The sequence below is a fragment of the Ursus arctos genome, unplaced genomic scaffold (genome assembly GCF_023065955.2).
Source record: "Ursus arctos isolate Adak ecotype North America unplaced genomic scaffold, UrsArc2.0 scaffold_29, whole genome shotgun sequence".
NCBI classification, from domain to species: Eukaryota; Metazoa; Chordata; class Mammalia; order Carnivora; family Ursidae; genus Ursus; species Ursus arctos.
The window spans coordinates 7150402-7166710 of NW_026622974.1; the positions used below are offsets into that span (position 1 = coordinate 7150402).

At 41.3% G+C, this 16309-nt stretch overlaps 1 protein-coding gene across 1 annotated transcript; it reads left to right on the forward strand.

Annotated features, from left to right (window-relative positions):
* Nucleotides 1-1115: 1115 nt before the first annotated feature.
* ENPP4 (ectonucleotide pyrophosphatase/phosphodiesterase 4) lies at nucleotides 1116-16057 on the forward strand. Its single transcript, XM_026507323.4, has 4 exons — nucleotides 1116-1359; nucleotides 9040-9898; nucleotides 10538-10708; nucleotides 12620-16057. The coding sequence occupies exons 2-4, from the start codon at nucleotides 9073-9075 to the stop codon at nucleotides 12982-12984; spliced, it is 1362 nt and encodes a 453-aa protein (XP_026363108.2). The 5' UTR covers nucleotides 1116-1359; nucleotides 9040-9072; the 3' UTR covers nucleotides 12985-16057.
* The last annotated feature ends 252 nt before the right edge of the window (nucleotides 16058-16309 follow it).

Consider the following 16309-nt stretch of genomic DNA (forward strand, 5'->3'; position numbering starts at 1 on the left):
TTAATTTTTAAGTAATCTCTTTACCCAACGTGGGGCTCAAACACACAACTGCAAGATCAAGAGTCACACACTCCACCGACTGAGCCAGCCAGGTGCCCCATAGAACTTGATTTTCCAAGCTCCACTATTGCAGGTTACTAATCCTGGTACTGGTTTACATCCAGTAAATCCTCAACCCCTGAAAATATTAAAATATGACTAATATTCTTAATTCATTTAGTCGCATGTTTTTAAGCAACTGCTGGAGCTATTAGTATTTAATATGAAAGAAAATATCCTCTTGGAGCTTGCATTTTAAAGTGAGGGGAGGCATGAATCCAGAGCACCTTAAAAGTTCCATTAAATTCAATAAACATTTAGTAAGTTCCTTTTCGACTCCAGGTTCTGTATTTGGCACTGCAAATACAAAGAGAAAAAAGATACCATCCACTTTTACCAAGTATGCCTGAATCACCCAAGCGTTAAGAAATAAATCTACTTCATTTGCTAATTTCTCTTTCTACTAGTAAGTTTAGAGTTACATTCTTCTGTTCCATTAAGCTTCCAATTAAAGGCAGGAGCACAATCCCATCTGCCTCTGTCAAAAGACGTGCCCATTTCCCAGCTGGTTTTCTACTGCAAGGATTGTTTCTGTGTTTCTTGTGACTTTACCTGTAAACTGCTTACTAATCAGCTTTGGGTGTAAAGGTGATCACTTTTCCAGTAAAACATGTACTTTGGGCAGAATCACATCGCATTTATCTCCATTCACTGGAACTAGCTGAAGAAGCCGCTCTAGACCTGTGCTGGGCCCTGGTGCTGCCAAAGTCGTTTTTCCTAAGGATAACCAAAGTCGCCAGGTGCCTATTAACTGGGGGCGAACTGGGCTTCGTGATAGCCCGGGGCCTTTCTGGGACTCGCTGGGTTTCAGAACCCGTGAAGGGCACCCAGCCCGAGGATGACAGAAAAGGGGCGTGGTGGAAGATAGGAACCGACCTCCTCGAGGTCCAATGCGACCCCACCGAAGCAGCTGTCTCCCGGTAGTACCTGACTCTAACCAATCGCAAAGGGAATTACATTTAACGCGGCTCCGGCAGCCAATCCGAGCACACGTCTCAGCCTCCGCCGCCCGCCGGGTCCCAGCCGGCTGGCGGCAGGTTCCGCAGTCGCGCGCCGGGCGGCTGCGCACACTCCAGAGTGCCCCCGACAAAACGGTTCGCGGGGAGGTTGGGGCTGTTACCCGCGGCGGGGGCGCCCGCTGTTGCGCAGGCGCCTCAGGAAGGTCTCTGCCTCGCGCGTGTCCCTTAGGGTCGGCCTCGCCCCAGGGCCCACGAGCTCCGGGTTCCGCCAGTGCTGAGTTCCGCGCGCCGGCGCCAGCGGGTGAGTGTGAGTCTCGCGGTGCCGGCCTTCCGGAGGGAGATGCCACCCCCTCCTCGGTGGCCTGGGGCCTTGACACTAGAGGTGGTGACAAACACCCCCCCCCCACGCACACACCCTTCCCCCAGCCCCTAGGGCGCTGGCGGGTCGTCCGCGAAGGGCCCCGGAGGCGCCGGGAGAGAGCTGGGCTGGGCGAGGCGGAGGGCGGTGTTGGGGGGGCGGGAAGAGCAGTTGGCAGGTGGTTGGGGATGGGGGGCGTGCTGCGAAGGGTGGGAAGGCCGGTGGGCTGACAGCAGCGGAGGGGCGAAGGTGGGCAGGGGAGACAGCGAGGGGAGGCGGGCGGCGGGGTGGGCGTTTGCGTCTGTCTGAATATTAGATCAGAGTTCATGACAATTACATAATCAAATTTAAGAACTAATTTCCTAGAAAACCAAACAGCGAAGATAACATTTAAGTGCTTTTTATAGGCTGGACACCGTGTTAAGCCCTCGACAAACAACGCTTCCTTTTCTAGGCATAGCAACCCTGTGAGAGAATAGCGTCCCATTATACAGATGAGGAAATTCAGGCTCTGAGAAGTGAAGAGAGTTCCACATTGTACAGCTGGTGACAGGCAAATTCAGGTTTATACCAGGTCTGACTCCAGAGCGGTTTTGCCTAACCACCAGGTGATCTGCTGGACCTAAGCCTGAAAACTTGCTCAGTGTCGTAAGAAGCCAGCTGCTCGTTTTAATGTCATGGTTTTCTTCTCTTTCTTCCTTTTTTTCCTCCAGGCTGTTTTAAGGAAATTAAGCTCATTTGAAAGCAAAGAGGAGATATTTTATGTATTTTAGATTAGCTACAAAATGTAATTTGGGAGAAGTTTTGATGAAAACACCAGAAGTATGTGAGGGGTTATTTTACTATGTAGAAAGTAAGATAGTGTAGCTGTTTTGAAGATACTAGAAAATTTTGTGTGCACTCGAAAATGGGAGAATTATTTAGAATGCCAGAATTTTTAGGACTGAGAAAGTCTTCTAGAGAGTAGGTTTTTTTTCCCCCTTAGAACAATAAGAAAATAGTAATCTAGAGGAAATCACCAGTTTCCCATGTCCACAGACAATGCTATTTTATTTTAAAGCTGTATAAAAGTTTATTTTTTTTTAAAGATTTTATTTATTTATTTGACAGAGATAGAGACAGCCAGCGAGAGAGGGAACACAAGCGGGGGGAGTGGGAGAGGAAGAAGCAGGCTCATAGCGGAGGAGCCTGATGTGGGGCTCGATCCCAGAACGCTGGGATCACGCCCTGAGCCGAAGGCAGACGCTTAAAGGACTGTGCTACCCAGGCGCCCCTGTATAAAAGTTTCATTATAAATATTTGTGAAGTCTTTAGACGAGGGCTTTTGTATTACCAAGCAGATGGCGAGCTAATGGTGACAAATATCTTTCACCATTTCCTGTAACTGCTGCTCGCTCCCAGCTTCACTTGGGCTGAGAATGCCTGTGGGAATTGCCTGACATGCATTCCATCCAGGTAAAAAAGTCATCCCAGACGAGGTAGAGCATGTTTTGTCCCCTGAATTGAAGATGACTACCTACTACTTCTGGTTGCTGTTGGGATATTTGGGTGTAGTCCAGATGAGTCTGCTTTTTTTTCTTCTTCTTCTTCTTCTTCCCTCCGCTATTTTTTGTTTGTTTGTTTGAAAAATTACAGAATTTTTTTCAAAGTTTGGTCATGTAACAGTTATGATTTTGCTTCCTTGAAAACTACTTGAGAACTTTTCACTGGTATTTTGTTTATTGATTAACACCCCCTGTTAGAATGAAACAGAATGCAGTAGGCATAGATATAGGCACTGCTAATGAACATGATCTGGCAGGAAAAGTTTTGGTAATCATTTGGAGTTTATTACTAGTCTTGTTAACTTGCTGTTACTAGACTTGTAAACTTGTTGGGGGCATGAATTAGTAAGTGCATAGTAAAGCTACTAAATTGCTTTCTAAGCTTGGCCAGTCACTGGACTTCAGCTCTAGCATATGTAAAAAGGGGTTGGACTAAATTATTTCTCATTATTTTAGGGTTGCACAATAGTAGTATTCTGCCTGTCATAGTACAGACTTTTTGCTAACGTAACAGCTTTGTAACTAGAATGGATAAAAGGAGACTAAATTTGAGGGCCTGTTCTGTAAGACTGTATGCATCCCCATTTCACAAACACCAAACCTAAGTCTGGGAAAAGTAAGATCTGCTCACAATTGCCCAGTGACTGAATGTGAGTTTAAGTTCTGGGATCATTCTGATATCAATGCCTGTGATCTTTCTGCTCTGTCTGTGCTTCTAAGCCTGGGGACAAGGATCCTAAGAGTGCTAACGCATTCCTGAACCCCAGGATAAATAGCACATGTATTTGAGCATCGTCTTCATTCAAGATTTAGGGAAGCGAGATTTTGATTTAAGTGTATTTTGCAAGAGGGTCAGACACAGGTTTTTGTTTTGCTATTGCTTTTGCATTTGGAAGGTATAACATTTTCATGTTAAGATACCCAAGTCTAGGGGCACCTGGGTGGCACAGCGGTTAAGCGTCTGCCTTCGGCTCAGGGCGTGATCCCAGCGTTCTATGATCGAGCCCCACATCAGGCTCCTCCGCTATGAGCCTGCTTCTTCCTCTCCCGCTCTCCCTGCTTGTGTTCCCTCTCTCGCTGGCTGTCTCTATCTCTGTCAAATAAATAAATAAAATCTTAAAAAAAAAAAAAAGATACCCAAGTCTATTATGGAGTACAAATTTCACATAATTTTGGGGCATAAAATGAGACACCAAAGATGTTTCCTGTTTTTTTGGCAGGGCATTTCAGATGCTTTTAAGATTACAGTTTCATGCCTCTTTTGTTGTTGTTAATATAATGGTTTTATTGAGATATAATTCACACTCTATCCAGTTCATTCATTTAAAGTGTACAGTTTTGTGGAGCCCTGAAACCATCACCACAGTCAATATGAGAACATTTTCATCACCTTTGGAAACAGATCTCATACCATTGGAATTTACTCCCCATTTCTCCCCAACCTTTCCCCGAGCACTACCAGTATACTTCCGTCTCTAATAGACTTGCCTGTCTTAGGCATTTCATCTAATGAGTCATACGGTAAGAGATCTTCAGTGATTGTCTTCTTCCACTTAGCATAATGTGTCAAGGTTATCCACTTGTAGTGTCTGTTAGCACTTCATTCCTTTTTATTGTCCAATAATATTCCATGGTATGGATAGACCACATTATATTTGTCCATTTTTCATCACTGGATGGGCATTTGAGTTATTTCCACTTCTTGGCCCTTAAAAATAATGCTGCTGGGAACATTTGTGTACAGGTTTTATGTAGTGTGAGCATCTGTTTTAATTTCTCTTGGACATACACCTAGCAGTTGAATTTCTTGATAATATGGTGGCTGTGTTTAAAGTTTTAAAGAACTGCCAGAATGTTTTCCAGGTGGCTCTCCTATTTTACATTCTCACCAGCACTGTATAAACGTTCCAGTTTCCTTACATCCTTACTTACTCTTGCTGTTGTCAGTCTTTTTGATTCTCTCCATCCTAGTGGGTCTGAAGTGGTATTTCATTGTGGTTTTGATTTGCATTTCCCTAAGGATGTTGAACATCTTTTCGTGTGCTTATTTGCCACCTGTACATCTTTGGAGAAATGTCTTTTCAGATCCTTTGCTCATTTTTTAATTGGATTGTTTGACTTTTTACGTTCTTACAAGTTTTTATACATTCTAATTATGAATCACTTATCAGACGATTTGCAAATATTTTCTCGCATTCTGTGGGTTGTCTTTTCTCTTTCTTCATGGTATCCTTTAAAACACAAAAGTTTTTAGTCTCAATGAAGTCCTATTTATTTGTCACTTGTGCTTTTGGTGCCGTACCTAAGAAGCCTTTGCCTAATTCAAGGTCATGAAGATTTCCTCCTATATTTTCTTCTAAGAGTTTTAGTTTCAGTTCTAAATTTTGGTCCGTGAGCCATTTGTAGTGAATTTTGGTATATGGTATGAGATTCGGGGTCCAAATTCATTCTCTGGCGTGTGGATATCCAGCTGTCCAGGTGCCATTTGTTGAATTGGTTTGGCACCCTGCTGTTCTTAGAGATAACTCTGTTGAAAAAGGTTTGGACATACTATGATATTCCATTTGTAGTAATTCCTCAAAGGGCTTAGTGTTAAAAACAAGGCTTTACGGTGTATGGCTCTCAAGCACAGCATTACAAAGGAGTTTTGGTTTTATAGAACAGAGTTCATTCACCCTTGTCTTTGTTCTTTCAGGATGACAGCCTGATTCATTGCTTTGATTATTTATGCCCCTATTGTGAGTACGACAGATTTGGAAAGTGTAAAGCCCTCATCCCCTGATACATGGCACATATATACATTTTTGTGGTATTATCTTAGTTATATTAGATATGTATTGAGTGATTAAAAAAATAATAACTTAAAAGAGTGTTTGGGCGAGACTTCATGTCAGGAGGTAACTTCAGGATGTTTGGGAGTGCAGACTATTACTAAAGAGCTGTTATAGGTCACCTATAGGTCACCCAGATAAATGCCTGTTATCTCTTACACGTCTTTGAAATACATTTGGGCAGACGGTGATGGTGAAATATGGTAAAAGGAAAGTCCGGTTGGCAATGATTTCTGTAACTATTTCACGGTCACGTGCCTGTGGGTTGGGCCTGGATACTGCAGGGGCCTGACTGCCGGGCTGAAGTGTTTGTATAGGCAGGGGGACTCCTCGAGCATTGTTTTTTAGAGGAGTGTTGTGAACAGAGCGACACCCAGGAAGGTGAAGTTGGGAGCAGGTATTAGGTGAGAAGGTGAATGAGGTGGGACGGTCAGTTAAGAGACAGAAGCCTCCTGTTGAAGGGCTTTTAGAAGTATGGCAGCAGTAGAGACGGAAAGAATGGGGAGCTGTTCCAAATGCACGTTCTGGCTTCTACTCCAGCCTGACTGAGCCAGAGTTTCCTAGGGGTAGGGACTGGGCCGCTGCACGTGCGACAGGCTCCCGTCGGCGATTTTTCTGCCTACTGTGCTGTAGTAGATGCTATGCAAGTGGGGTCGACGAGGCTGGCACGGACGGGCTCCTCCGGGCAGCGCTGGTGTGAGAACGGGAAGCTGTTCCGCAGGCTGGGGAACTAAGCAAAGGAGGAGGATGTGGAGGTGCGGAGAATGCGCTCAGTTTGACATACATGCGCCTTGACTTGCCCGCGGAATAGTTTGTGCAGTGGAATTGGTGGGAGTGTAGACGGGTTCCTGAGGGAAAGAGCCAGGGCAGTACCTAGAGACAGTTTTTAAAAACTAGGTCGGTGATATCTTTTAGCTGCGGTGCCCCCTCTTTGCCGTCTCAGCCACTCGTGCCGGAAGCAGGTACTTGTGCACCGGAAGTCGGCTGTAGTGAGAGCGACAGCGCGGCCGCGCCGTCCCGGCGTTCCTGCAGACATGGCCCCGCGCACGTTCTCGGCTGCTGGAGCCGGCCGGCGTACGGTTGTCGCGTGACCCACTGAGGGAGGAGGGCGGCAGGTACCGAGCGAGCAGAGGCCGCCGCCGCCTCGATGCTCGAGAGCTGCCGTTGCGGAGCCGTGGCCAGGCCGTCCGAACCGTGTGTCTCTGTACCGCACAGCCCGCGCCTCTCCCCGGTGGAGAGCTCACGCGGTGGTGTCGCTGCGTCCCGTTTGGGCCTCATGGACGGCCTCGGCGACGGCTGGGGCGTGCGGCCACCCCGAAGGCAGCCCGTCGCAGCTTGAGACGGTAGACTGCTCAGACCCAGAGACCCTCCCAGACCAGATGCTGTGCCCTTGGTCTTCCCATTTTGAAATTCCTGGTTCTGAGCCGGTCCCAGCTTCAGTCAGCAGGTGGTTGAATGACGCGCACACAGACCATCTAGCTGGTGGGTTTGAAGGAAGGAAAGTCTCTGCCTTCAGGTAATTCAGTTAGAAGAAAAGAACGCGCGGTAAATGGCTCACGAACGTAATCGTCACGTCAGTTAGCTCGCTGCTGCTTGGGCCTGGGACCTCGAGGTGCAGCCCCCGCGGTCGTACCTGGGGTCTTCCTGCGCTCACCTAATGAGCTCCCTCACCTCACTCCGACTGCAGCCTCACATCCTTGCAGCTTCCCTCAGAACCTCTAGTCCAGAGGCTTCTCTGCCTCACTCTCTTTATCAGTGTGAGCTCGGGTGCTGCAGTTCAGATTTAGCCACTCCCCAGTCGGGATCTTTAACTTCCTTCCTTGCACTTGAGTTTCTCACAGTCTCGAGTGCAGGCACCATCAGCTGCTTATTCTGTTCAGACCCGTGCCAGGGCCTCTGAAATGCAGAGAAAACCAGTCAACAGTGTCACTGAAAATTCATGACACCTGCTGTCAGCTCGGACCACCCGTCCTACTGTTGCCCTGCACTCTCTCCCATTCTCCATGTTGGCCATGTCAGACATTCTCTACGTTTCTCAAGCCCTCGAACCTTTTACCATCCCACTCCCTCTCAGTAATTGCCTCTACCTTTTGCAGCACAGAGAATGCAACCCTTTATCTCCAGCTCTCAGACCCGTTAGCTTACCTAGCTTTAGCTCCTTCTCTCCTGTTAGACTGGAAGAGATATCCTGTCCAACTGAAGGGAGTCATGCTGCCTAAATCACCTATCCTGTTTTCTGCAGGACCAAAGATGATAGAGACTGAAGGCAGGGAGATTTATTATGGGAAAGCTGTTTTTGTTGTTAGTGGATTGTCAAAAATAAATAAATACATACATACATACATACATACATAATGAATGATCAGAGAGAGCTCTGAGCCGGGGGTATTAAGTAGAATAATTATGTCCTTGGTAGTAAAGAGGAAGTTTAAAGGATATGGTGAAGTTCATTTCAACAGCTGTTGGATTTCTTCAGAAGTCACTGTGGCAGCCAGGTCCCTATTGGCTCTGTCAACCTCCTATAAATTCGGGGAATGTATAGATTGAGGTGGGTTCTTTTTCTCAGGTAGTATTTATTTCTTACTCCCCTTTTTCATGCCAGTATCTTCAATAGGAGCTGGTGGTGAGTCAGCATGCTAGAATTTCCACCACCTATTTCTGTGGCTTGAAAGGAACATAGTTACCAGTCATTAAACTAGAAAAATAATCTCCCTTTCTGGAGCCTCTGAAGGCTTGGTATTATTTCTCTTTTGTGCAAAAAGATCATTTTTCTTTCTTCATCTGTTCTTATTAAGTTTTTTTTAAAGATTTTATTTTTAAGTAATCTCTATACCCAACGTGGGCACGAACTTACACCCTGAGATCAAGAGTTGCTTGCTACACTGACAGAGCCAGCCAGGCACCCCTCTTCTTATTAAGTCTTTAGAGTAATTTCTGCTACTGCAGAAAAGCAGGCAACCAAACAGGAGTATATCTGGGGAGTATAAGAATGGCCCATACCCCCTTCAGAGCATGAAGGATGGGCAGGATGTGTATAAATAGGAAATTGGACAAGTAAAGACGGGTTTTTTTTTTTCCCAATTTTAGCTTTATTCAGTTATCTTTCAGTAAATGATGTTACTTAATTCTAAGTTGATATAAAACTGGTATATAAAAAGTTGATAAATTTTGCTTCTTTTCTCCCAATGGCTAAACTTCTGAAACTTAATCCAAATCTACCACTTATGAACTGTGTTTTTATATTTTAGGAACCCTGATTGCTCTCCTTCAACACATTCATTATGAAGTTATTAGTAATACTTTTATTTTCTGGACTTACAACTGGTTGTAGAGGTAACTCTTCCCATAGCCTGCCACCCAAGTTACTTCTGGTGTCCTTTGATGGTTTCAGAGCTGACTATCTACAGAACTATGAGTTTCCTCATCTTCAGAATTTTATCAAAGAAGGAGTCCTGGTAGAGCATGTTAAAAATGTTTTTATCACAAAAACATTTCCAAACCACTACAGTATTGTGACAGGCTTGTATGAAGAAAGCCATGGCATCGTGGCTAATTCCATGTATGATGTAATCACAAAGAAACATTTTTCTGACTTTGATGACAAGGATCCTTTTTGGTGGAATGAGGCAGTACCTATTTGGGTGACCAATCAGCTTCAGGAGAACAGATCGAGTGCCGCTGCTATGTGGCCTGGTACTGACGTACCCATTCACAATACCACACCTTCCTATTTTATGAATTATAGCTCTTCAGTGTCATTTGAGGAGAGACTAAATAATATTACCATGTGGCTGATGAATTCGAACCCACCAGTTACCTTTGCAACACTCTACTGGGAAGAACCAGATGCAAGTGGCCACAAATATGGACCCGAAGATAAAGAAAACATGTACAGAGTGTTGAAAGAGGTAGATAACCTTATTGGTGAGCTAGTCCACAAACTCAAGGTGCTAGGATTGTGGGAAAATCTCAATGTGATCATTACAAGTGATCATGGGATGACCCAGTGCTCTAAGGACAGACTGATAAACTTGGATCTCTGCATTGATCGTTCAAGCTACACTCTTATAGATTTGACTCCAGTTGCTGCTATACTTCCCAAAATAAGTAAGTAACCTTTTAGCTGAGGGACATTTGAAGGGAGCAATTGAATGAGGAGGGAGGGTTTTGTAAAAGAATGCAGCCCTGCCTTTTGTAGTGCCGCGCCATATATTCTTACTCGGAGCGGGATTATATGTTTTTCCCCTTAATTGACAAGTCTTTAAGCAGTTATCCTTAGGTTCGTGTTCAATGAGATTACTTCGTTGCTTTTTGATACATTTCTTAATTCACACTAATGGAAACAGGAAATTTTTATCCTTAAAAAATATCTTGGATTTTTGTGTGAGATGTACTGTTTATCTGTTGATCTTAGAATTAATAATTAGCAGCAATATGTAATTAGTTTATATTTACTTAGGAAGCTATATGTGAAAATGTCCCCTTTTGTATAAAAGTCCACCAGAGAGAATCACAAAATGAAAAAAGAGATATGTGAATGCTTGGAAAGATGGGTGTGTGTGTGTGTGTGTGTGTGTGTGTGTCCAATAAGGTCACAGAATTATCGCTTTGTTTTTTAAGAATTAAAAGTGATTTAATAGATGACATTGTTCAGGATTTATTTCCAGTTATTCTAGTTAGAAGTATTTTTTTTTCTTTATCAGCCGGTCATTACTTTTTTCCTTTACCATTTCCTTTTTCTTCCAGATACAACAGAGGTTTATAACAAACTGAAAGTCTGTAACCCTCACGTGAATGTTTATCTCAAAGAAGATATTCCTGCCAGATTTCATTACCAACATAATGATCGAATTCAGCCTATTATTTTGGTTGCTGATGAAGGGTGGACAATTGTTTTAAATAAATCATTACCAAAATGTAAGTATTTAGGATATTTCTGTTGTATTCTGGGGATAAATCATACATTGTGCCATTGTTCTGTTAACAGGGTACTTTGATTTAGAGATATTAACACTGTGTAATCAGTTCACTTTTTGACTGGATAATTCTCAGGTTTTCATTCAGTAGCAATTTATAACCACAGTTTTACCTGTAGATGAGGAGGGTGGGTGACCTTAAGGGCAAAGGTGTAGTTTTACTTTCTTACTCACACTGCAGTTACTGTCAGTAACTTTCAAGTAACTTTCAACTTTCAGTAACTTTCAAGTTCTCTTGATTTGTAGAAAATGAGAAGTAAAGAAACAAAGTACAGGGGGAAAGATTTGATAGTTCAAATGTTTTTTAAATGTTATGTATTAAAAAACATTGTCTAAGTAACCCAGAGTCTTTCCCCTGTGATGAAATCATTTACCTGAGTGTTAATAGCTGTTTGGAACACTGGGCAAGAAGCAGAAGAGGTGTATCAAAACCTCTCCTAAAGCCAAGGAGATATAGAGGGGGGAGTTACAGGTCTCCCCTGAACCGAAGCTTATTTCTCCATATGTTAAATTCAATTTGAGTACTTTAAAAAAACAAAACAAAACTGGTTTTGTAGTCTGTAGCAGGAGTCAGAACACTTTTTCTGTAAAAGGCCAGATAGTAAATATGTTAGGCTTTATTGGCCAGCTGGTTTCTGTATCACTGAATTCTGCCTGTGTAGTGGAAAAGCAGCAGTGGACATTATGTAAACAAAGTGATGCAGGCTGTTGAAATGAAACTTTGTTTACAAAAACAGGTGGAGGGCTGAATTTGGCCAGGGGCTATAGTGTGCAGATCCCTGATCAATATAGCAAATCAGAGGCTTCAGACAAGGATAAGACTAAAGGTTAATGGAATTTGTATGTTTCATACTTTTATACTCACTGTTGAAAACTGAGAAAACAGAAAAATTTAGAAAAGAGAAAATACCAATACAGAGGTATGGAGTTTCCCCCTTCTAAACTTTTTTCTAGTACATATACATGTATTTTTACATTATTGAAATCGTAAAGTCTATATAAAGTATTAATTGTTATTATGTTGATCACATTCATTATTTCTATTATGAATTTCCGGACATGAAATTAAAGAATAATATAACACAAACTGATATACTCACCACTCGGCACTTGTACTGCATATGAAAACAGGAGCTTATCAGTGCAACAGGCATACACTAAAAGGGAATATTTGCCAAAATAGAGCTAAAAACCGAGAATCTGGTATTGGGGCTCTGTCCGGGACTGTCATGTTTTTCTGTGAGTTCAGTTTGGAGTTTCAGAGGTTCGTGAACTGGTTAGACTTCACATTGAATACAGGAAGCCCTTCTGTAACATTCTCACTTGGCCCTCCAGAGGTCGAGGCGTCCGTTCACTGTCAATAAACCAGGACTATAATACGTAATCTTACTTCTTATCACAGGAGCAGGTGATGCAGGTAAGGCTGCAGATGCGCTTCTTCAACCCTTTCGCTGGTTTTACTCAGCTTTGCTCTCCCCAGGTATTCAGGTCCCTCAGACCGGCCGCTCTCCTCCAGGCACTAGTGCTGTTTGCGTGCGCACAGTGCTGGAAATTGACGGGTGAAATGAGTGGGGCTGGCCCTGAAAGATAGGTGCATCAGGTTGAGAAATAGTTTCAAAGCCTCGGGTCATGACCACTTGGGAAAGGGGTGTATGTGTGAAATAGGGGACATGGCTGAGTTGGAAAAAACAAAGTTTTCTTTCTGGCCCCCGTCTGGTCCAACTGATGCAGAATTTTAATGGATGGGAATTACACTGGCAAGAATCAGTATATTTACTCTAGAATCAAGTTATTTTGTAATAGAAAGATCAGTGTTCTTTTAGGAACTAACATAATTTTGTTCTTTTTTCAGTAGGTGACCATGGTTATGATAACTCTTTGTCTAGTATGCATCCGTTTCTAGCTGCCCACGGCCCAGCGTTTCACAAAGGCTACAAACACAGCACAATCAACAGTGTGGATATTTATCCAATGATGTGCCACATCCTGGGATTACAACCACATCCCAACAATGGAACCTTTGGGCATACTAAGTGTTTGTTAGTTGACCAGTGGTGCATTAATCTCCCGGAAGCCATTGGAATTGTTATCGGTGCGCTCTTGGTCTTAACCACGCTAACATGCCTCATTATAATCATGCAGAATAGACTGTCTGTACCCCGTCCGTTTTCCCGACTCCAGCTGCAAGAAGACGATGACGATCCTTTAATTGAGTAACATGTGCTGGAGTTGACACAGCATCTGATTAGTCACGATACCAAGGATACCCTCAAGAAATGTGTATAAACGATGAAAAAATAAACCTTGAAAGACAAAGAGCTTAGACCAAGCATGCTAGAATTACTTTGTTTTCCTTGTGCTTTGTCTTGGTGCATCAGCTAATACAAAAAGCCCTGACCGTAGTAAAAATTGCTAATCAATCATTAGTGAACACCAACTATTTCTCTAACTAGAAACTTTTTTTAAGAAAAATATTGCCTCTGCCTTTTTTTTTCCCAATGAAGATTGACACATTTTTAAATAAAAATATATCAAAATTTAGTAGGCATGCTTTTCTAATAAATGTTTATATTTATATCTGAAACAACAGAAATCTTTATGCAATTAGTGGATTTTGTGTAACAGGAAGGAAAAGTTTTCTATATTTTTATATTTAATAACTTTATTAGAGTTTATATCCCAAGTAAACCTGTGACGTAGGTGATGGTTAATAAAATCGGTTAACCAGGCAGAACAGAGCTAGCATATGAAGAAATTATTTTAAGAAAAGCTATTATAAAAAATACAACAAAGACTGTGTGATACAAAGCTTGAGTCTTCACCATTGTGTCTTTGTTAAGATTCCTAAACTGTTGAAGCCAGGAAAGATATCTTTTGAAGATTGTTGCTAATAAGAAATTAAGAAAATGGAAAGAATTGCTTTTCTGTATCTGTGCTTAATGCCGATGTGTAAATTATTCGTGTGTGTGAGTGTGTTTGTGCATATGAGTGTGCAGACTTCCTGTGACTGACCGAGGAGGTCAGAGGCGGCTGGTCTGTGGGCTGACTTCCACATTCCCACGGAACGTGGCTCTCACCAAAGGGTATATTTGCACTTCATATTTGTTTACTTTCTTATGACTCAAAGTCATAACTGAAGAAAGTTCCTTAGTTTTTGTTACTGTGTTTTACTTTCTCATGTTGTTTATTGTAGCCAGAGGTATCCAAGTGCTATAAAAAAAATTTATGACCCAAATAGGAATCTGGCTTCAATTGGGTCAGAATGAGGAAGAGAGATTTTGAGATCTACCTTTGGGACATTATGCCTTACTTTTTAGGCAATAGAGTAGTTAAATTTAAAATGGAATTTGATATCTTTTGATCTTTCCCACTCTTCATATGTTAAGTGGCAGAATATAAGTGCTGTTAACATTCCGTAGCCTGAGTGCTGCCTCTGCTTTTTCTCCAATGTTTGGTTCACAGAAATAATTACTGTGCTCTGATTTTTTTAAACATACATGTTCAGAGCTAAGGATTTGCTGTGAAGAAGTGCCATCTGACCTTTGCCAGGTGGTACTTTCTAGTAATCAAAAGTAACATGCAGCAACTGAGGTGTGACACACTAGATTGTATCTGTTAAAGGAAAAATGGGGTTCAGGAACCATCCATCAAGACCTGAGGCAAGCAATTAATAGTGTGATATTTGAGGTTTTGACAATATAAAATAAACTAGGTAACTGTTTTACAGATAAAAAAAATTATCTACAATAAATATGCAACCCAGTGAAATGTTGATTATCTGTGATGGTAAAGAAAACGGTGCCAGTCATCAAACATATAATTCATCCTGTTTAGTCACTGCTAATTTTGCGATCCGGGGATTCAGTACCTATTTTTTGGGGGGTTCTTGAGAAGCATTTCTACAGCCTGCATAAATAGTTCATGCTATCGGTCATAAGTTGACTGTATTAATAACAACATAGTAAATAAATGAGATAAAACCAATAGGGTTAGTTTTGCTTTTTGACAAATTATATTTCACTTTTTTCCTCACATAAAAGTTACCCTAGAGATTAATAGTTTTTCTGAACAAAACAATAGAAAAATGTCTTTCTGTTTCAATTTCCATTTAAAAAAAAAAAAAAAGGACAGTCACATATAACACAGTGGACACTTTTTGAAGTACCTAAAATAGTAGCAGGGTATTTTATACTGGTTCAGTAGAGCTCGGTGCTTGCAGTGCTGTTTTGCTGTTTTGGTGATTGCATTGGTTTGCTTGGTGGTTGTGAGTTTCAGAAATCCGTAGCGTCTAGCCTGTGAGTGGATTTCATATGGGATGGAAAAGGAAGGGATGTCCCATCAATGTCTTAACCTTTTGAACAAGACATTTACCTATTTGTCTTGTCTTTCATTCCATTCTCAAAATATTAACTTTAATTAAAATTGTAAATTTTTTTTGTATATATGCTGATGGGACAAAACAGTATTTATTTAATCAAAGAGATGTTTATATGTTATTATTTTGAATTTTATGTTAATTCATTTGTATTTTTAAAAAATTATCACTGTTAAAGCCAACGACTCCTCTAGTACACTGAGAAAATCTTTTAGTGAAGCCAGCCTTTCACTTTAAGGTTTTGGTGTGTATTTTGTTGAATAATTGGCTAATATCCTGACATGTTTTCTGGGTGATAGAAAGTATTTGGCTCCAGGAAACATTTGAGTTTATGACAACAATAGTCAAAGGTAATAGGAAAACTTATTGAGTGTTTTTTGTTAATTCAGTGAGTGAATTCAGAGTAAGTGCATTTAGTTATAAAGGACAGTTCTGTTATTAATGTGCAAGTTCTTCTGGTAAATAGCAATAGAATTCTAATATAAATTATTTCAATGCTGTGTACTGTATAGGTTTTGTGTTATTGTGTCACTAAGCTTGGTATAAGAATTTAAAGATAAATTCTCGGAACATTAAAAGATTAAAAATGCCTTTGCCTTGTTCTTGGGTGTCTCCCTTTCTTGTCCGTATCTGGTAAGCTTTAAGGATGATGGCATTTAATTCCTTTTATTTGGAGGGGTTTATTTCATTGTGAATACACAAAGTTATAAATGAAGGACAAAGATGGAAAGTATGTATTTTATTGTCACTTCTTAAAATAGTGTGTAAATAAAATCACATGAGTATGCTTTAAAGAAATCTGTATGTAGTGCCTTAAGTTGAACTAAAATATATTTTGACTATATTGTCTGAATTCAGAGTTAATGATTTTGCTTATGATTAAAACATTTTATGTGAATAAAATCTGCCAAAACACTTTTACTGTAATTATTAAATATAGAATGTAATGTTATTTTTTTTTGTCACCCTGAAAAATACTTACTGTGATAGATGTTGACATGACCCAATAATACTGCAAAAATCCATGTAGGCGTTCATTACAGATTTTTTAAAAACCAGTATCAAGTATAAAACAACCAATTTTTTAAGACTGTATAAATACAGAGTTTAACATGAGGACATCATTACAAAGAAGACCAAGATAAATTTTGCAGAGCTTCCAGAACT

Coding starts and splice junctions, on each gene's coding strand:
- ENPP4 (XM_026507323.4), top strand. CDS start 9,073: ATGAAGTTATTAGTAATACTTTTATTTTCTGGACTTACAACTGGTTGT. Junction 9,899..10,537: donor TGCTATACTTCCCAAAATAA/GTAAGTAACCTT, acceptor TTTTTCTTCCAG/ATACAACAGAGGTTTATAAC. Junction 10,709..12,619: donor AAATAAATCATTACCAAAAT/GTAAGTATTTAG, acceptor TTCTTTTTTCAG/TAGGTGACCATGGTTATGAT.